General features: G+C 37.8%; 4 protein-coding genes across 5 annotated transcripts; 2 read left to right on the top strand and 2 right to left on the bottom strand.

Annotated features, from left to right (window-relative positions):
- Positions 1-425: 425 nt before the first annotated feature.
- LOC117631990 (pentatricopeptide repeat-containing protein At3g56550) lies at positions 426-2,292 on the bottom strand. The gene has a single exon (XM_034365348.1). The coding sequence runs from the start codon at positions 2,264-2,266 to the stop codon at positions 461-463; it is 1,806 nt and encodes a 601-aa protein (XP_034221239.1). The 5' UTR covers positions 2,267-2,292; the 3' UTR covers positions 426-460.
- Positions 2,293-2,596: 304 nt separating this feature from the next.
- On the bottom strand, positions 2,597-6,972 carry LOC117631047 (flap endonuclease 1). Of its 2 annotated transcripts, XM_034363973.1 has the most exons (18): positions 6,826-6,972; positions 6,616-6,732; positions 6,477-6,535; positions 6,245-6,304; positions 6,075-6,128; positions 5,937-5,985; positions 5,792-5,839; positions 5,608-5,673; positions 5,458-5,508; positions 5,101-5,220; positions 4,945-5,029; positions 4,755-4,836; positions 4,529-4,643; positions 4,373-4,429; positions 4,235-4,281; positions 4,093-4,147; positions 3,340-3,527; positions 2,597-2,984 (listed from the first exon to the last, which is right to left on the bottom strand). In XM_034363973.1, the coding sequence occupies exons 1-17, from the start codon at positions 6,835-6,837 to the stop codon at positions 3,354-3,356; spliced, it is 1,251 nt and encodes a 416-aa protein (XP_034219864.1). In that variant the 5' UTR covers positions 6,838-6,972; the 3' UTR covers positions 2,597-2,984; positions 3,340-3,353. The 2 variants fall into 2 exon arrangements, with proteins under 2 accessions (XP_034219864.1, XP_034219866.1); XM_034363975.1 differs by lacking the exon at positions 3,340-3,527 and having other exon boundaries at positions 2,603-2,984; positions 6,826-6,968.
- Positions 6,973-9,375: 2,403 nt separating this feature from the next.
- Positions 9,376-12,380, top strand: LOC117631466 (protein NRT1/ PTR FAMILY 4.5-like). Its single transcript, XM_034364624.1, has 6 exons — positions 9,376-9,459; positions 9,552-9,639; positions 9,741-9,958; positions 10,044-10,460; positions 10,570-10,694; positions 11,141-12,380. The coding sequence occupies exons 1-6, from the start codon at positions 9,457-9,459 to the stop codon at positions 12,048-12,050; spliced, it is 1,761 nt and encodes a 586-aa protein (XP_034220515.1). The 5' UTR covers positions 9,376-9,456; the 3' UTR covers positions 12,051-12,380.
- Positions 12,381-15,566: 3,186 nt separating this feature from the next.
- On the top strand, positions 15,567-19,796 carry LOC117629904 (pectin acetylesterase 12-like). The gene is made up of 12 exons (XM_034362567.1): positions 15,567-16,270; positions 16,768-16,850; positions 17,077-17,206; positions 17,309-17,382; positions 17,781-17,867; positions 17,949-18,073; positions 18,182-18,242; positions 18,425-18,478; positions 18,634-18,711; positions 18,832-18,937; positions 19,049-19,194; positions 19,304-19,796. The coding sequence occupies exons 1-12, from the start codon at positions 16,084-16,086 to the stop codon at positions 19,418-19,420; spliced, it is 1,248 nt and encodes a 415-aa protein (XP_034218458.1). The 5' UTR covers positions 15,567-16,083; the 3' UTR covers positions 19,421-19,796.
- The last annotated feature ends 502 nt before the right edge of the window (positions 19,797-20,298 follow it).

A 20,298-nucleotide genomic window follows, 5' to 3' on the forward strand; every position in this document is an offset into this window, starting at 1 on the left:
CTTTAAGAATGATTAGTTGGGTTTCTTGAAAGCGACCAACATAATGTGATGGTATACTGGAAATTTCCAAATGCATAAAATGGCAGGCTGAGACAGAGGAAATCCAGAACCAAACACCATGTTGAAAAGTTATGAAGAGGACAATCATGTTGCATGCTGCATTTTGATATTGTGAGTCATTCTGTTTTAATTTTAAAAAAAGGAATTTAAATATGCATGCAAGTCAATAGTTAATTGCCATTGCTATTCTGAAGGAGTTGACAATATAACACTCAATAGAACTGGATAAGGATGAGGATTGGAACCCTTCTTCAGGAAGAAACACAAAAGGCATCTTTTACTTGTACATTAAAAAGAAATAGACATTGATGTGTTAATTTCCACTTGCTTGAAATCTAAAACTTGAAGACTGGATTTATAATGCTCAGTTGTTTTTTATTCAAATCACTTGGCTAATAAGTCACCAATAATCTTTACATGAACATAATCCACCTTTGAAGTGATGAAACCGAACTCGATCCCTGACAACTATTTCTCTATTGAATGCTTGGGAAACGAATTTTGTGAATGAATGGCAATCTCTACAAACTCTGAGGTTCTTTACTATTCGTAAACATGTTCCTTCTGGAGTTCTTGCCAGGCCAAAAGCAATTGCCAGCTTCTCACTGTGACATGAACTGGAAGTTTCCAAGCAATCTGTGTCTGTGGAGTTAAATTCAGACACTGTGATAAGAGATCCCTCTTGCACATAACCATGCAGAGCAGCTTGATGAACAACAACCCTCAACTTTTGATAAATTTCATTAGCATCTGGATGTGACTTGTCATCCACAACAAACTTGTGAACCTGATCACCAATTTCAATCCAGCTCCAACCAGGAGTGGTTTTCACTCCCTGGGTTTTAATCAATTTTCTCATCCTTGCAACACCATCTGCATCTTTTTCTCTAAAATAAATCGTAGCAAGAAGTACGTAGTCCCCTGCATTTGATGACCGTAGCTGGATTAGATTCCTCATAGCAATTTCTCCTATTTCTACATTTTTATGAATCTTGCAAGAGCCAAGCAGAGTCCGCCATAGGACTGGATCGTCCTGAGCAAGCGAAGTCCTAATAACTTGAAGCGCCTTTTTGAGCATCCCAGCTCTGCCAAAAAGATCCACCAGGCACCCATAATGCTTAATTCCAGGTTTAATATTGAACTTGGAGCTCATCACATTGAAGTACTCAACACCCTTCTCTACCAAGCCTTGGTGACTGCATCCACATAACAAACCAAGAAATGTGATGGAATTTGGCTGCACTCCTGCCATCAGCATCTGCCCAAAAAAAGAGATTGATTCGTTCCCACGACCATGTACTCCATACCCAACAATCATGGAGTTCCATGTAAAAACATCACGATTCTGCATCCTCTCAAAGACACTAAGAGCACTATCCAAGTTGCCACATTTGGCATACATATCTATAAGCGCATTCCCAACATAAACATTTCCCAGAAGCCCCTTTTCACGAGCTATTCTATGCACTGTAACTCCGGTATTCAACGCACCCAGGTGAGCACAAGAAGATAGCAAGCCAACAAGAGTAAAACCATCAAGACCCACATTTTCTTTTCTCATAAGATTATATGTTCTCAAGGCCTCGTGGTGAAAACCCTTTTGAGAGTAACATGAAATCATAGAGTTCCAAGAAACTAAGTCTCTTTCAGGCATATTGTCGAAAACCCTCTGTGCGGTATCAATCGAACCATTACAAGAATATGATCTTATAAGATTGGTGCAAACAACAACGTCGTTCTCATAACCGTAGCGAACCACGGCTCCATGAACCTCTTTGCACTTGGTCTGGGCCTTAACTTTCTCGCAAGCCTTGAGCACAAACGAGAAAGTGAAGGTGTCAGGACAAGAATCAGAAGCAGAGGAAAGCATGTGATTGTAGTAAAAAATGGCTTGAAGAGGAGATGGGCTTTGGGAAAAGCCTCTGATCATGGAATTCCAGTCTTGGGTTTGTGGGTTTTGTATGTGATGATGGAAGAGAAGCTGAGCGTAGGCTAAGCAGCCGGAGACTGAAACAGCACAGAAGTTGAGCAGTTTGTTTGAAATGGCGGTTTGGTGTTGAAGACCGTTGGTGATGACGTAGGCATGGATTTTTTTTAGCCTTATGAGGCTGTTGCATCCTTGCAAGAGGGCAAGGATGGCTTTGGCTTTTGATGCTTGGAAAACGTCGTTTGGTAAAGGCTGTGATGGTAGCTTGGCATGGAACATTGTCAATTGACTCAGTTTTGGGTTTGGGTGTGTGTTTAATGTTTTAAGAACAGTCAAGCTTTTTGTTGTATTTTGTATTTTTTTTTTATCAGAGCTTTTAATTTTTTGAGCTCGTATGCTTATCAGAGCCTCTGTGGTTAACAAGCGTGTGAGACTGAGAGAGTGAAGATCCTTGGTTACAGTACGTGTTTACGGCTTGATAAACCGATTTGAGCATTCGACGTCTATTTGATGTTGCGTTTCAACGAAAAATATGAAGAAAATAGCCTACTTTAATGGCTTTCCGGCCATACTTGACTGGTAACCAGCAGCTACCACTTAAAAAGACAGTTCTAATTACAAGGACATTCCAAATTTGTCATTAACTTGTTATCCAGGAAGCAAAGCCATATAACAATACTTCAAGTAGAGTAGACTGAGGCATACATTTTCCTTTCATTTGAAAATTGAATTTAAACAGCAAGTAGTTTGAATAGAAGCATATGCCCAAAATTTCACATCAAACATGCTCCAGAAATCAACCTAAAGTCTTGCAATCCTAACATAAGAAACCGGAACTGTGCTAATCCATCGCAAGTCAGTTCAACTGATCAAAATGCAATTTGCTCAACTCGTCTGGTTTGAAGTTAAAATGCAAATTTGACTATTTCTTCTTTCTACCACCACCGGCTTTTGGCTTTTTGTTAGCAGGTTCTTTGGCAGTGTTCTGTGGTGTTTCCTGTCACAAGGATAAACGGAATATTAGAAAAACAAAACTATAAATGCTCAGATGGAATAGTTTCTTGCTACACAGTTTAAGATGAAAGCTTTACAGTTCTCAACCTCAACCAACACACCACCTTTTCTAATAGTCTACGGGTTTTTGTTGGGCGTGTCAAGTGCATTTGTGACAAAAGAACCATCTAAGGCAAAGCAAAACTGAAATATTCAATGTAGAAGCTTTGTTTTCATAAAGTTAGGCATTTTTAGTTGTGGAAAAACTTGACAGCAACAATTCATTTTCCTATGATACTGATGATATGATATAAATTAAAGGAGATAGGCATGAGCATAGATTGTCTCTGAAGCTTCACCAAGGTTTTCAGCTTCATGCGCCAAAACAGACACCTCTGGTTAATGGCGTGGAGTGCTTCAAGCCTAAACCAAGAATTGTCAGTCTTATACTGCCACTGACAGTAGGCCTGAATGAATTACAATCTTGCAGACAGAACATCTTATGCTTGATTGCTGGTTTGGAAGATTTAAGCACACATTTGGTTTCCTGTCATTCAATGTAGCAAGAAATTACAACAACCTGTTGGGTCCCTTTTTTTCCTTTCATGAGTTAGGGAGGAAAAGGCAATCTGACAGAAATAGGTATCAAATTGAAGAGAGGGAATGTGCAATGCGCAAAGGGGGTTTAAAGATTCAAACCAACAAGCAGTGATCAGATGGACATCACAAAATTTATTAAAACTTTCAACACATGCAAATTGCTTGCAGCCTCACAAGATCCCCATTTCAGCAATTCAATAAAATGTGCCAGGGAAGACCAATTGTAAGTACATAGTAATGATGAGTAAGACCAAGAAAGAACTCTTAAGGATCAAATAAAACACAAAGAAAAGTACACTATAGAAAAATGAGAACCAATTAATGCAGGCCAAGATATAATAAAGAAGAATTAACAATCTATAGCATCTTGATGCAGCCAGAACTAGAAGTCACATCTTGCACATAATACAAAACCAGTGTAAGAACGCAGAAGAGTGTTTTCTACCTCTAATCCCGAATATAGACACAGTGAGAAGAAAGATTGAAGGCTAAAATGCTTAATAGAACCATACCTTCCGTTTAATGGGTACAGATGGGTTAGCAGTTGGTTTGAAAAAGGATTCTAGTCTGTAAATGATAACATGAACAATGCATTAAAGCCCAATAAAGAAAGGAATTCATGAATTCATATCTATTCATCCTAGAATCACTTACCTGCCCTGTGACGATTTGTTCTTGGCTGCTTTAATTTTTTCTATTGCCTAATCAACAGAGAATAAAGCTTAGAAGATACTGAAATAGAAGCAACCTGATTTTAGGGAAAGCCTGTAATCTTGATAAGTAGGAGCACACCTTTGTCACTCTGTCACTGTTGAATCCATTTTCATTCACCAGAAAGGAAATCAGTCCCTGTAAAATTGAGAAGTCAATTTAAGTACTTTGACATGAAAGAGTCGAAACAGGGATGATGCATATGATATAACAATTTTCAACTTTGAACGTATTTACTTCTTCATCTGGAGCAATCCATTTAATCTCAAGTTGCTCTTCATCACTTAAAGCAACTGGTTCCTTAAAAAGCCTCCGAGCCTCTTGATATGGCCAATCCTCTGGTATTTGGTACCTGAAGATAGGAAAAAAAAGAAGTTATAGAATTACTTTCACAAAGTTCCTAATAGTGCAAAATCATATTAATGAATTGAGTCTATTTAAGCTGAAAACCCTAAAGAGAAACCTCTCTTTGTTTATGTTCTCCAGTATATTCTCTATGGAGCCATGTTGACGGATGAGCTTCAAAGCTGTCTGTCCTCCAATCCCTGTAGGACAAATTCATAAGGATACTACAATTTCAAGCCAACTACAAAAACGAGTATCATATATCACAGAAAATGAGGTCACAAACTGAATTTAAAAATCCAACTTACCTCGGATACTGTCACAATAATCGCAGCCGGAAAGAATGCACAAGTCAATGAATTGATCCATAGTTAGATTTAGCTCCTCCAAAACCTGAAACAAGATCATCCTTAGAACAGTGAATTAAATATTAGGCCCTTGACAGTCTTCAAAGTTGTAAGAACCTTGGCAACTTCGAATTCCATGACTGGGATTTTTCTTGAGCTAGGATCCATTAAATGACGAAGAAACCTAGGAGCTCCAAATGTTAGGGAATCCATGTCTTCAGAGGCCACAGCATAAACCTATAATACATAAAAGGTTAATTGTTAGTGCATATCGCTAATAACATATTCGGGCCATGGAAAAAAATTATTCCTATTAGTTCAAAAAAATTTGATGGCATAAGTCCCTCTTGGAATGAAGCCTTTCTGCAAAAATAGGATCCGCCCAAATTCTGTAGAAATATAAGAAATGAAACTCTAAAATAAATTTCGTTCTTGTAAGATTCCTTAAAAACTAATAACAAGCTGATCACTTGCCTTTCCTGATTTGCAAAGTGCAGCACACTGTGCTTCTGCTTCTGAGGGAGCCTGTGAAAATCAAAGCGTTATTTACTACAAACATTAAACTCTGTTTTTGCACTGAAATTCACATCTACAACAGCTTACTTAAAATATATAAAGTCCCACCTCAATTACAGGCACACCCATGAGCCTTAGAAGTCTTTTGCAGTCGTCATTGTGCTGCTTTGTCACCTGTCAAGCCAAGTGGCACATGACCTCAAACTTTCTATTTCTCATGTAACATATATTAAGTGCCGTGACGGTAATTATGATAGCGGATAGTATGAAAGAACACAGGTAATAAACCCACCTTTACTGTCCGTTTACTATACTTCTCAATGTCTTCCTTATTGCCAACCTGCAAGCAATCAAGGACAAGAAAAAAGCAGGCGTGAAATGCAATTTACAGTTTCTTAAAATTACCAATCAAAAGATCAGAAACAAGATACACATACCTCCACTGCTGCTGCCAAATCTTCAGTAGCATCTGCTCTCTTTGAGTAACTGCATAACAAGTTCAGTATGACAAGCATTATTGGACAAAAGCATTGATCAGTAATCATAGTTAAGGAATTAGGAAATATGAAAGCTACCGTTTTGCCAGCTCTTGTTTCTTCAAATCTGGAGGCTTCCCGTCAAATACATAGCTGAAAACAAATTTTGGAAAGACACTTGTTATGCTAGCTTTTGTGTTGGATAGTTCAACATGAAGGGCAATGTCAAGACTAACAAAAACAAAACTCAGGGTAAAGAAACGAATTACAGTGGCTTAATTCCAGCTTCCAGAAGCCTAATGGTCCGGGAAAACATGCCTTGCAGATGACTACAATGAACCCGATAAATAAAACCCATGTCATTATTCGAAAAAGAAAAGGTTCTTAGCAAACCTACTTAAGAAAACTACCAAAACAAAATATAATCAAACTTTATCCAAACACAAACTCACGAAAAGGTGCCTTATGTCACTGAAAGTGAAGAACTTTAGTAAAGGGTACCTAGTAACTTCACCAGCCTCATTAGTGAGCATCTCAGTCCCACTTCTTCCCACAACAATCTACACAATTCGACACACAACCCACATCAAAATTGAGCTTGTTTAAACAAAATCCATACAGATAAAGGGGCGGTACATACAAGAAACTGATAGATGCTCATGCTAGCATCAATGGCAATCTTTCGGCCAAAGTAGCTCTCGAATTTCTGCTCCTTCATGGCCTTTGGGGCATTGTCCGCCAATAGCTTCGTTAAACCCTAACACACCCATACACAATCATAAAAATAAAATAAAAAATTACATAATAAATCCCAGAATAAATTGGAGAAGAGTGCTGAAAAAAATTGTACCTTTATACCCATTACAGTAGCTAAGAGAGAGAAAAAGAGAAAATGCAGAGAGAAAAGAAAAGGCTTTTTGGCTAGAGGTTAGGGATGAAACTGCTTCCCGCCATACTCCCAAAGGCCAAAGTCCCAAGTGAAGTGTTTGTCTTACACACAGGACAGCGTACACGTGTACCATAGGGTGGGTGCACCGTGCACACGCACAAAGATTACTTTCTTCTTCTTTTTTTGGCTTTTGGGCTTATGAAAGTGTGCATTGGTTAGCCACTTATATTTGGGCCCTGAAACTTGGAACTGTTTTGAGAATGATTTAGGATCATGGGCTGTATTTTGAGCTTTTACATGAACCATACAAGGGTCCAGGCTTATTTATGAAATACAGAATTAATCAATTGAAATGAACATGATTTTCTTTTTTTTTGGCAGTGAAAAAGAACATGAACCTTAACAGATAAAATCTGACAAAACATGTACTTGCCATAAGCCCATGACAAATGACAAATGTGCACCAAACCAACCAAAAGCTGCAGCAGGCAAAGAGGCTGCAGCTGACAGTAAAATCTTCAAGTAAAAAAAGGAAAGGCAGAGGAGAAGGTGGAGCATGAAACTACTTTGGAAAAAGGCATATAGAAATGAAGAGGAATGTAGATAAGGAAAGATGATGGAAATGGAATGGGAGGTGGGGCAAGCCCTTAGCTGTAATTATGGAACAGAATATTGATGGACAATGCAATGCATAGAGTTCTTGTGATGTGGAAGCATCAGCAATCTTTGTTGTGACTGCCTTTTGTTTCAGCAACTTCCTTCAAGCAAAGTTCAAGCCTCAATGCTCAAGGTGCCCACAAAATAAAGTTAACTTTCCTTTCCTTGTTTGGAGCCTAATAATCAATCTTTGCCCCACTAAAGTTGAAAGTGACATCAATTAATTGAACCTTTCTTTGGTCCTAATGGATTGAACTTCACCTCAACCTTTCTTTTCTAATTGATTGAACAGAGAATTTTTTTCTTGACAATGCATCCAATTTTTTCTTTTTTTTCCCTCTTCAAGACATAACTAGTTAGTTGTATGGCCACCCAAAGAATTTTATCATTTCTTCTAAAGTCTCTTTTAAGTGCTTTATCAAATGGCATTTTCATCTTGCTTGGCAGCAACTTATTAAAGTATTTCTGGATGAAAAAGTGGACATAGAAATTTTGGATTAATTAATATATACATTTATGGATGGACCCAAGACCTAAAGGTTTTAGCTTTTGGTCAAGTTGAGGTCTAGTTCTACACATGTGTTGAGGCCCATTTGGTAGTCTTCCATCTCTTCAAACTCTAGCAAACAGGTGGGAAGTATCAAGTATGGGAGCAGGAACTGCAGGACCCAGAAAGAATTATAAAAATATAATTTATTTCATGAGCTTTGGATAATCTTTCTGTCTTGATAACTAATAAATGATATCTTATGGTACCAATTAGAATACATATAGTATTAATATCGATGGTACCAATTTGAAACCTTGCTTCATCCGTCACAGCAAGTGTGAAATTACCAAAGTATGCCAAATATCAGTCTGTTATTGGATAATGATTTCTGTGATTTGATGAATGATGCATAGACATTATCAGGCTGATTTTGAAACTGCAAAGACTTAAGAAAAGGAGATCTGCAAGTGGATCTGCATAAAGTTTTGGGCATGCTAATGAGAGATAATCAAACCAAATAATTAATGAGGATCCAGAAAACATGATGAAATATCCTTTTGAGCTGTTCTGTCAACTCAAAAAGTACATTTGGAAAAATGGATGAGAGGGTTCATTTCATGTGCCCCCTTTAAACATTTTCAACTGGGGAGGAGATGCTTCAAGCTTGGTCCCAGAGTCTCCTTTACATGGTTGGGATTGCCCTAACAAAATAGACTTGTTATTTGTTAAATGATTGCTGCACTAACAACAACATTCAGACTTGACCAATTACTAATCACGATCATGCAAAAACACCATCAACTTATTATAATGGAATGTGTTCAATGCATTTGCTTATTTGCTTTATTAAGATTTTCTGCAATATACTTTTGGCCCTCTTCTCCTCCTGCTTATGTATTTGCTTTAGTAAGATCTTCTTTCTTATGGGAAAATGGGTGAAATTGCAAATGGAATGCTTTTAATTTGCTTGATTTAAATGTGCTTGATAATAAAGAAAATAAAAAATAAAAACAGAGATAAATATCCTAGTAGAAAGTATTTGACTGAGCAGTAATTTTGGCATAAAATATGAATGCCACTGGCAGTTTGTTGACTACTGATAATAATTATGGTTAAAAATGAAGATAAACTAGACATTTAAAAATACCTAGTAAAACATGACATGTTCTTGAAATGAAATGGACAAAAATTCACAAACAAAAAAGAAATGTAGAAATTCCAAGTTGCATTCCTCCAATTGAGGGACACACTATGACAGAGAGAGACAGAAAGGGACAGAGAGGCAGAGAGACAGAGACATGAACTGAGAGAGAGAACAATAAGGCGAACAATCTGATGCCTTAAACGTTAAATACTAGGCCTCTTTGCAGGCTATATGTTCAAGGCCTCTTGTGCCGAAAACATATTCTCACAACTTTATTCTCCTCAAGTTTCAAGTTTCAACCATGGTAAGTCAAACCACTTATCCATCTTCTCTGCTTGTGTGCGTTTGTTTTTGTTATACTCTTGTTCATGTGTTTCGTAATGCTGTGTACAACAGGGAGAAGAGAATGCCAAGGCAAGCTACAGCTCCCTCAGCCCAATGGACAAAAAGAAGGGAGGATTTACTGCTTCCAGCTTCATTTTTGGTAAGCAACCATGAACCATTCACAGCATACTATCAGGTTGTTTTGTTATATTCGATTCACTTGTTTTCTTACATTTTGCTTCTTTCTTCTTGTTCATGTAGTCTTGCTGGCATTGGACAACATGGGGTTTGTGGCAAACATGGTGAGCATGGTCCTCTACTTTATGATTGTGATGAAATTTGATCTGGCACACTCTGCCAACACTCTCACAAACTTCATGGGATCAACTTTCTTGCTCTCCCTCACCGGCGGCTTCATTTCTGATACATACTTGAGCAGGTTCACAACATGTCTGATTTTCGGCGCAGTCGAAATACTGGTAACAAAAATAAAGTTGGTCATTCTTCTTCTAGTTCTACTTCTACCTATGGCACCAATTTTAATAAAACTTCCTACACATATAGGCTTTGGTGCTGATGACAATTCAAGCTTATTCAAAGGATTTGCACCCAAAACCTGGTTGCAAGTCAAGTTGTGTGGAAGGCGGTATGGCCTTTATGCTCTATGCATCCTTGTGTTTGCTAGCATTGGGATCAGGTGGTGTGAGGGGAGCGCTGCCGGCACTTGGTGCAGACCAGTTTAACCGGAAAGAGGAAGCGAAATCACTTGCAACATTTTTCAATGGGCTCATGCTCAGTAGTACACTTGGAGCAACTATTGGTGTCACATTCATTGTGTATGTTAGCACCAATGTAGCTTGGTATTGGGGTTTCTTTATCTCAACAATTGCAACTTTTGTCGGGTTTGCTGTGCTTGCTATTGGCAAGCCTTTCTACCGCCTCCAAATCCCCGGAGACAGTCCCATCATAAGGATCGTTCAGGTCTCTCTTTCTCTCTAATCAAAACTCTCAAATCTAATTACATGTGCAGACATAATTAGTACACTTGCTTAATTACTAACACGCCTATGATGTCTAAATGATTTCGCAGGTTATCGTCGTTGCGATAAAAAATAGACGTTTACCACAGCCAGGGAGCCCTCAAGAACTGTATGAGATCAGTGAAAAAGAGTCAAATTACTTTGAAGAAAAAATTGCACATACTCATCAGTTCAGGTGAGACATTACATTAATTCATGCTTGAAGTTCACCAATAGTGTCCAATAAACTCACATTCATGCATGCCTGCCAAATACATTCAAACAAGACTCACCAAACGGCATGCCAAGATTCTTCAAGTTTCATATTCAAACAAAAAAGAAACAGAAAATCAAGAAGCACCTTGATAATACAATGACAAGTTGACATCAAAGTTTCTGTTAACGTGGGAGGGTTTCCCTTTTGAAATTGACTTGTTGACCATGATATATGTTTTCTGATTTGAGGGGTGAAAATGATGTGGAGTTTTTGGAAGCTTTTAATCAAAGTTTTTGACTTCAAAGGGTACCAATTAAGCAGATCACTTCACCTTTTGGAAAATGCTTGTCACATTATAGCTTACAGTACTTAACAAAATTTCAGAGAGATAAGGTAATTAATTACTGCCTATTAATTTTGAACAGGTTTCTAGACAAAGCAGCCATACTTGGCAAAGACACCAAGCCCCAACAATGGGTGGTTTGCACAGTAACACAAGTGGAAGAAGTCAAGGTCCTAACAAGAATGTTGCCCATTCTGTTCAGCACCATCATAATGAACACTTGTTTAGCACAACTCCAAACATTCTCAGTCCAACAAGGGAACGCCATGAACCGCTACTTGGGCTCTTTTGAGGTGCCGGCGCCATCAATTCCTGTCATCCCTCTCCTTTTCATGTCTATTCTCATCCCAATCTATGAGTTCTTCTTCGTTCCTTTTGCTAGAAAGATCACAAACCATCCTTCAGGCATCACGCAGCTTCAACGCGTCGGTGTTGGACTAGTCCTATCTGCAATTTCAATGGCTGTAGCCGGCATTGTTGAAGTGAAGAGAAAAAACCAAGTCCACAAGGACATAACAAAGCCCATAAGTCTCTTTTGGCTTTCTTTCCAATATGCTATCTTTGGAATTGCTGACATGTTCACTCTAGTTGGACTGCTAGAGTTTTTCTACAAGGAAGCACCAGCAGGCATGAAATCTCTCTCCACTTCATTCACATGGCTGTCACTTGCATTTGGTTATTTCTTGAGCTCCATCTTTGTTGATGTCATAAATGCTGTGACCAAAAGAATTGCTCCAAGCAAACAAGGATGGCTGCATGGAATTGACATCAACAAAAACAATGTGCACCTATTTTACTGGTTCTTGGCCATCCTTAGCTGCATCAACTTTGCAAACTATCTTTACTGGGCTTCATGGTACAAATACAAAACAGATGAACCTGCTTCTAAGATTCAGCTGAAGCCTTTGAACCAGATCCCTCTTATCAATGGTGACCCAAGTACTCAAGACAGTGTAATAAAGACTAAAGAAGAAAAGGTAACAGCTTTATGAAGCCCAAAAAATAAAGCATATAGTAACCAAGGGGTGGAAGCTCACTGAAGAACAATGTGCTGATGAGGGTACTGAGCTCTGAAAAGGTTGAAGAAGAGCTAGAGATAATTAATGGGGTTTTACTGATATTTTATATTTTTAATTTTTGGGCTCAGTCTCTCTTTGATCTTATTTTTGTGTGTGTTTGTAATTGTAAGATTGTTTTTGGGTTTGGGACTGAGAATGTGTGGGGTATATTATATAGGGATGCTTACCGGTTCTGAGTTGCTCACTACTCCTAGCTTGACGTGTTTTGAACTGTGAATTTAAGGATGTGTGGATTGGGATTGAGAAGGGCCTTGTGAGGATTTTGTCAATCCCTTCATATAATACAGATGTATTTTAATAAGTCTTCTACTCTTTTTCATAAATAAAGAAATGAAGCGTTCTGCAAAGTACTCATTGGTGTAGTGGTTTGAAGCAATTACTCCTTCAAGAAAGGTTTTGGATTCGAGTCGCATCCATATCGTGTGTGAGTTTAATATATTATCACTCCTCTCAATATGAAATGTCTTTTAAAAAAAATTACAAATGGAGCGTCCCCTGCTCATATTAAACAATCTTGCATATTTGTTTTAGGCTCCAATTTGGTCAAAATTTGGTAGAAATTGGGCTGGGCTGGTGCAATGAAGCTGAATTTATCAGGCCCAAAATTAACTGAGGTCAATCTTTCATGGCCCAAACAAGATATGCTTTCACCTTTAAAAGTTGAGACCCAACATACCCAATATATAAAAAGCTCTCCAACCCAAACTTTAAATTAACAATTCCATCTTTCTGCCTTATTAGGTCAACCATGCGTCAGCATGAGAAGGGCACATGGAAGCATTAAGCAACTTGAGGTGTCAATTTGAGGTCAATTTAGAAAGTCTAGTGTAACCGGATAATACTTTTTGTTATCTCCAACTAATAACGCAATGATATATAGGATAACTTTTTCTACGTGTCGTCGTGTTATTGGCGGGTATAACAAAACAGTCCAAACTTTTCTTATTTTCTTCTTTGTAGGGCCGTGACCATTATTGAAGCTTTCTGAGAGTGAAATACTAAGACAGTAGGACAAGGACAGTGCTCGTTTTGTATGCCCTACAAAAGTATATGCGAAAATTCTGCAGGCATTTCATTCCCCATAATATAATTGACATTGAATTATTGATAAATAATAAAAGAAAATACAAACCAAAGTGATATTTTAACTCCAATACAAGGGACTAAACACGCTACCTTGGTCACCTGGCCTAACCACATATGTGAAAGTTCTTGTTTATTTGTCTTGGATTCGGATGATGGGTTTTGTTTGTGTGGTTAGCATAGAATATAGGATACTAACTAAAGAAAAAATTTGGAGTGCAGAGAGCAGACCCAGATTTTTTGGTTGAGAAATATGCAGTGCGAGACAGAGCTTGGTGGGCTGTTTTGCAATCAAGCAGGCTTCAAAAGATGCATCATGTGATTATGGGACCAAGAGCTCATGCTCACATGGCGCCTCTCTTTTCATTAATTCCATGGTTTTTATCTTCTTTCTATATAAACTTGGATTCATCATAAATTATTGTGTCTCTTACACGTGATTGGGGAGACATAATTTGCCAAAAAAATGCCTGACCTTATTTAATTTCAGCACTGTATGTTTTTATATTGAGAAAGGGATGGATCAGGCTAACCTTCACCATTTTCATATGGAAAGCAAATCACCTTATTAGATCTATAATGTGAAAACATTCATCTTAATTAGATCCCTTATGCTAAAAAAAGCCCTTTCTATATTTTTATCTTTATTAATAAATTAAAGAATTATAAAGGAAAACAAGCATCTTTCTCCTACTTAAGGAATTACATAACATGGCGTCCTGAATACAATTAAGGTCACCTCAAACTAAACAAACCGATCCCCATTACTTAAAACAAACCTAGTAAGTCTGTGTATGCTTCTCAATGAGCAAAATTATTAAAACAAAGAATCATGAAGTTTTTATCTATTATTCTCTTCTTTGCACTACTGTATTCAAATTTTCAGTCTTTCCAATTCCCCTCTTGATAGTTAGTCCAATTTTGCAGGGTTTTTATGCACTAATTACCACCTTTATATGGCAAGAGGCGCCACACAAAACAAGAGTCTTCCCTTCCATTACAATTCATTCTAATAACAAGCAAGAAAACATGTTTGACGAAAAGTAAAGTAAAACATGAGTCGCCACCAGCAAGGACACATAAATTTCCACTAAAAGATATTCTTGATTATAATTTGACCAAATCTGTGAATGTATTTGCCTTTACGTGTGCGTGTGTAGGGATACGAGCATTATTATAGAATTAATGTGTGCATGACAGTTGCGTAAACGCAAAGGATATAACTTAATTCAATTAGAAGAAGGAAGCATCAGTCGCATCGAAGTCTTCACTAAATTTGTGTGTCGCTGTTGTTGGAAGCATCAGTTTCAAGCTGGTAGCTAGTTTATGGGTGGATGGGAAGGCATCACAGCCTCAAAGGGGCCTTGTTTAGTTTGTTCATTTCGAACATGCCAAGCTTTTTCTGTTGGATTTGATCATTTGAGAGAGCTGGCTATGTATACTTTATAAGACCGTCTCCAACCATTCACACCAAATCAAGCTTTCCTCTTAATTTTATCCCCATAATTGTCGGTAGCCTCACTTGAGTTAACTCCTTAAAAAAGAAAATAATCCATCCCTCTTTACAGTTTGGAGAAAAGTTAATAGTTATTCTTATATCTAAGATCTTGTATTTGAATCTCGATCTCCCTACCTAATATCGTTTTCATAAAACAAACCTTGGTATTACATATCCTTAACTATTTCAGGTTTTTTTATTAATAAAATTCAAGAGATGGTTAGGTGAACAATCTCATACAAAAAGTAAAATCTTATGCTTACCAAAGTTGGAGAAATCTGCACACACATTTGGGGAACTTAAACTACTATTTGAGAGGAAACTCGGGAAAAATAGCAGAATTACAGATCCACAATAATATAATAACATGTACTGTTTTCCATTAATCACTGGACAGACAGATTCACTATATTTTCAGCGAAACACACTGCACAAAGATCTGAACTCCAAAAACTACCATCAAGAGCAAAAGTTCAGCTGAAACCATGAACAGGGTAGCTCCCTAGATTATACTTTTTCTTACCAAAAGAATGAAAAATGTGGCCCCTACTTTAGTATGAGCCATTGATCAAGGCGGAATTTTCTGATATATGATTGTTTAGTGCAGAAACACATAAACAACACAGCTGTACTGTACCTGTAGGCTGTATGCATCTCAAGCAGACAAGCACGGGTTCCAGTTGATTCCACCGGTGGCCATAAAGCACACAACTTTAGAAGTTAAAACAATTTATGTCAGCCCAAAGAAGAAGAAAATCATTAAACCCCTCACATTAAAGTCTTAACCATCTCAGTGTGGTCCTAGTGTGTCGCTGATCATATTCACCACCCTCCTCTCTCTCTCTCTCTCTCTCTCTCTCTCTCTCTCCAGAGTTCAGTTCAGAGAACCAACCACTACTCTTCCCTCCTCCTACGTGGACCCCACTTTCGTTATATAATGTCACCGTCCCGGTTCATCTTTTGCTCCTCTCTCAAATCAAGGGTCCAGATGGTCTGTGATATCGCTTGTCCAGTTAGGACTGTAGTTTTTGTCTTGCCCTCCTAATCTTACGTAATTTAGATTCGAAACGTGCCTCCTGTGTAATAAAACCTTAAAAGGTTCTCTCTCTCTCTCTCTCTCTCTCTCAGATTTATTGAGTTTGATTTCCTTCCATAGTTAGCTCTCAAGCTGAAGACTTTCCCTCCCATAAATGTTGTCGCAGTTACTTAAACCAGTCACCAACTCTATGGCCAAATACACATAACATCAGGGCAAATCAAAGTTTGCCTCTTTTTTTTTTCTTCCTCTCTTTACTTTTCTACTTTTTCTTTATTACATTTTTCAAGACTTGGGTGGCAGAGGGATTGAAGCAGAGGAGAGCAAAGATGAAGCTCTGGTGGGTTGGCATTGTAATATCACTTGTTTTCAGCAAATGGGCTAATGGGTTTGTAGAGCACAGCTTTAATGAAACAGAGCTGTCTTTCTTGGAGGCCTATGGAGAATCCAAGGTCGGAGCTAACTATCTCATGGTAGGGCTAACCCTCATTCCAGGAGCTGGAGCCAAAAGAGCAGGTACACTCTACACTCCTATGTTTTTCTCCATTCTTGATAAGTTGATATACATTTTGCATATTGCTTGATTTAGATAAAGATGGTGCCTTTTATCTAGTGGCAATCTTAATCTAGAGTGTTTTCCCCTCTATTTCTTTATTTTTTATTGTAGCTTGTATTGCAGTTTTTCCTGAAAACTTTGCACTCTTGTTTGTTACTTGTGACACTGTTTTTTCTCCTTCCCCAATTGTAATCAAGAGGCCTGAGACTCTCAGTAAGATTCTCTCATCTGTGCCTGCTGGAATTATTTGCATATTATTTTGCATGAGGCTGATGTAATTGTTGTTAGATTTGTTTACCCATTTTTTCCCATTACATTGTATTTGTCCATCTTTTGTTTTAAATTTAATTTTGTAAGTCATGCCTTATGCATTATTCTTGGAATTTTTATATTATTTGAGATCTGTCTCAGTTTTGTTTTGGCTTCATTTACCTACTTGTGTTTTTGGCTTTTGCAGTCTGCTTGGATGGAACCTTACCTGGGTATCATTTGCATCGTGGATATGGGTCAGGAGCAAATAGTTGGCTCATTCAATTGGAGGTTTGTGAGTGTGAGATAAACCAAAAACAAGGACATCATTTAGCTATCCATTCTGTTGCATATGTTTGCATATCAAAATCTTAAAGATAGTTTCTGCAAAAAAATTTATGCTTTTTTATCATGTTACCTTTTGGTTGATTGATTGCCAAACAAGCCTATCAAGTCCTTGGATTTTACTGAAAATTGCTTAATTCAGAATTTGACTTGAATAAATATCTTGTGTCAGGGAGGAGGTTGGTGTAACAGCATTAGAAATTGTGTTTACCGAAAAACAACCAGGCGGGGATCGTCAAGATTCATGGAAAAAAACATAGCATTTACTGGAATACTAAGCAATAAAGCTGAAGAAAATCCTGGTTTTTCCCTCAAACTTAATGCTAACTTGTCAAAGACTATACTTGCATCTACCTTTTTCTGGTTCTGTGTTGACCCTCATCTTATCATCTATGGGATTGCAGATTTTTTCAACTGGAACAGAGTAAAGCTTCGGTATTGTGATGGTGCTTCTTTTACTGGGGACGGTGAAGATAAGGTTAGTAGGATGTTCCCACCGTTTACATTTTTCCACCAAACGGTGGGATGTTTATAATTTGGTGGCTAACAAATTGAGCAATGAAAATATGAATTTGGGATCTCACACACACCGCTCCAGTTCCACCTTGATATAGTTTTTTAGACAGTGTATTGGTGCTTTCCCGTGTGGTTTTAAATTGACCTCATTATACTTTTCTATTTTAGAATATCTACAGAGTTATTCAAAGTTTCACCATAAGAAGAGTGGTAAAAGGTTGGAGAAAGAGAATGCCTAATCTTATATGACTTAAAACTGATAAATCCAACACAAATCTGGTAGTTCTGGATGGTACCTCAACATAAATCTGGTAGTTCACATGCACACCAGATGCTAACACACAGTGATTTTGATTTTAGGCCAGACAACTGCAATTTAGAGGACAGCGTATATGGTTGTCTGCAATGGAAGATTTGAAGTCAAAGGGCATGCGCTATGCCAAGCAGGTATAATACTTCTTGCTTATTGTATATTCTCATTCCCATGTTACGGCACTTCTTGCAGCATATTAACCAATCGTATTTCAGACTCTTCTTTCAGGTTGCTCTGCTGGCGGTCTGGCAGCTATTTTGCACTGTGATGAGTTCCGGGGCTTATTTCCAAGAACTACAAAAGTGAAGTGCCTGAGTGATGCTGGATTGTTTCTTGATGCGTAAGTACTAACATTAACACACTTTCCCTTTCCAGCACTGTTCACATAAAGACATGCTCTAGCTTATTAACACTTAAATTTCAAATGGTGATCCTGTTGGAACTGCAGGCCTGACGTTTCTGGTGGACGCACACTCAGGAATTTATATAATGGTGTTGTTGGCTTGCAGGTATTGGCATGATTTTAAAGATTTGTAATCCACTCCCAATCCATGTTTTTTCTTTTTCTTTTTCTTGAATTCCATGAAAGCAACAATATATTTTGTGCATAGTGATACTGTTTCACTCAGATCTAATCTGTGGTAATGTATGTTTTTCATGTATGCTTATGGTATTAAAATGATTGTCCCAGGGAGTGCAACATAATCTGCCACGGGTTTGCACTAACCACCTTGATCCTACTTCGGTAATCATTTCTTTTTCCTTTTTATATACATATTTTTGTTTGTAGTCCTTGATTTGAAGATATGTGGAAACATCGAAAAGTTACGTGCACTGCTGCTTCCCCCTAAAACTGACACAGCTTCTCCCCGCCCCCTTTTATTATATCTTTCCTTTCAGTGCTTCTTCCCACAGAACTTGATTGCCAACATCCAAACTCCACTGTTTATACTCAATGCAGCATACGATTCATGGCAGGTAATTTTTCTTTTCTATAATGTCTAAAATTTTGGTTCGACCTGATGTCCCATACTGTACATCAAGTGAAGTGCTCTATTGAATGACTGCATTAAATTATGTTTTCCCACTTGAAATCAGATACAATCCAGTTTAGCTCCAGCATCAGCAGATCCTGCCGGCTTCTGGCACGAGTGCAGATTAAACCATGCAAAATGTACTCCATCCCAAATCAATTTCTTGCAAGGTGATGCCAATTTTGAGGAACTGTTTTAACTCTTAAAATTTTCTAGCTGCTTCAGAAGCAAATGAACTAAACTTGTGCTGTTTGTTATGACTTTATGTTACTTTAAAACAGGATTCAGGAATCAAATGCTGAATGCAGTAAAACGATTCGCTATGTCTAACAAAAATGGGTTGTTTATTAATTCGTGTTTTGCGCATTGCCAAACTGAGAGGCAGGATACATGGTTTGCTGATGATTCTCCAGTTATTGGAAAGAAGGTGAGCCTGATGCAACGGAGTTTATTAAGTTTGCTTACAACATAAATCTTGAAATCTCATGAAACAAGAGTTTGAAATTCTAATCCTATGTGTGATCGACGATATGCAGGCAATCGCAATAGCTGTCGGAGATTGGTATTTTGACCGAACAAGGGTGAAGGCTGTTGATTGTCCCTACCCTTGTGACAATTCTTGCCACAATCTAGTTTTCCAAAGAGCAAATTAATGGATAGTCTCATTACATGGTCAACCCCTTGAGTCAACACATTACATGTAATAGCTTTGCAGTTCATTTTTCTTTTCGGTCCAGAGCTTTATGGTTCAATTGAAATCAATAGAAGACAATAAAACGGAAGGCTGCTGAGAAGTGCAAAATGTCATCAGCAAGCGTTTCGCATTGATGTAATGTTTTGGTGAAAGCTCTTCATATCTTGGATTATGTTCCAATAAACTCTTTCTTGTATTAGCAAATTAGTAGTTGGAGAGGTAGACAAAAGTCACTTTTCTAAGGTGTTATTTTCCTCCACTCGCAAGAGTTTGTTGATAGGTTTATGTGAAAATTCTGATTCTGGGTTCTATTTAGAATTTTATGTAAAGGTTTACCCATTTGATTTCTGCTAACATAATCAACCAAACACATAATTAAGAAAATTAAATAAAGGAACATCACGAAGTTACATGGTTCGGTGTTAAGCCCTACTTCTACAAGCAGGCACAATCAAATCTTCCACTATATCGAGTAATGGGCAGAGAGAATCGTCCTAGAAAAATATCAATCAAAATTGAAGAGTGTTAGTAATTTGATTATCCTGATGGTTTTTGTGTTAGTCATTTGATATAAATGACTTGGGAAGCACTGTTCCTTATATATATGACTTATAGACTAAGGTTTTTTTTTGGGTCAATGACTTGTAGACTAAGTTGGGTAAACTTTCATGCCGAGAAAAAAGAGGACGGTCTTTGGACTTAATTTAAGTAACGTTGAAGCATGAATTGTTGTTGGAAGCACTGAAATAAATGTTGATGTCTCCAGCCCAGAAGCCTTCGGAAAATTCATGCTCACGCCAGTGAACATTTCCTCTTATCTTTCCCATTTGTGGGCAG

This window comes from Prunus dulcis, chromosome 6 (genome assembly GCF_902201215.1).
Source record: "Prunus dulcis chromosome 6, ALMONDv2, whole genome shotgun sequence".
Lineage (NCBI taxonomy): Eukaryota > Viridiplantae > Streptophyta > Magnoliopsida > Rosales > Rosaceae > Prunus > Prunus dulcis.

Bases quoted from the DNA above. Each gene is read 5' to 3' on its own strand.
- LOC117631466 (XM_034364624.1), top strand. The intron at 9,640-9,740 runs GTAAGCAACCAT...TTGTTCATGTAG, and splicing joins TGCTTCCAGCTTCATTTTTG to TCTTGCTGGCATTGGACAAC. The intron at 10,461-10,569 runs GTCTCTCTTTCT...ATGATTTCGCAG, and splicing joins CCATCATAAGGATCGTTCAG to GTTATCGTCGTTGCGATAAA.
- LOC117631990 (XM_034365348.1), bottom strand. From the start codon at position 2,266: ATGTTCCATGCCAAGCTACCATCACAGCCTTTACCAAACGACGTTTTC.
- LOC117629904 (XM_034362567.1), top strand. From the start codon at position 16,084: ATGAAGCTCTGGTGGGTTGGCATTGTAATATCACTTGTTTTCAGCAAA. The intron at 18,074-18,181 runs GTAAGTACTAAC...TTGGAACTGCAG, and splicing joins GCTGGATTGTTTCTTGATGC to GCCTGACGTTTCTGGTGGAC. The intron at 18,938-19,048 runs GTGATGCCAATT...ACTTTAAAACAG, and splicing joins CCAAATCAATTTCTTGCAAG to GATTCAGGAATCAAATGCTG.
- LOC117631047 (XM_034363973.1), bottom strand. The intron at 5,674-5,791 runs GTGGGTTTATTA...TTGGCTTGACAG, and splicing joins ATAGTAAACGGACAGTAAAG to GTGACAAAGCAGCACAATGA. The intron at 3,528-4,092 runs GTATGGTTCTAT...ATTGAATGACAG, and splicing joins CTGTACCCATTAAACGGAAG to GAAACCAAATGTGTGCTTAA.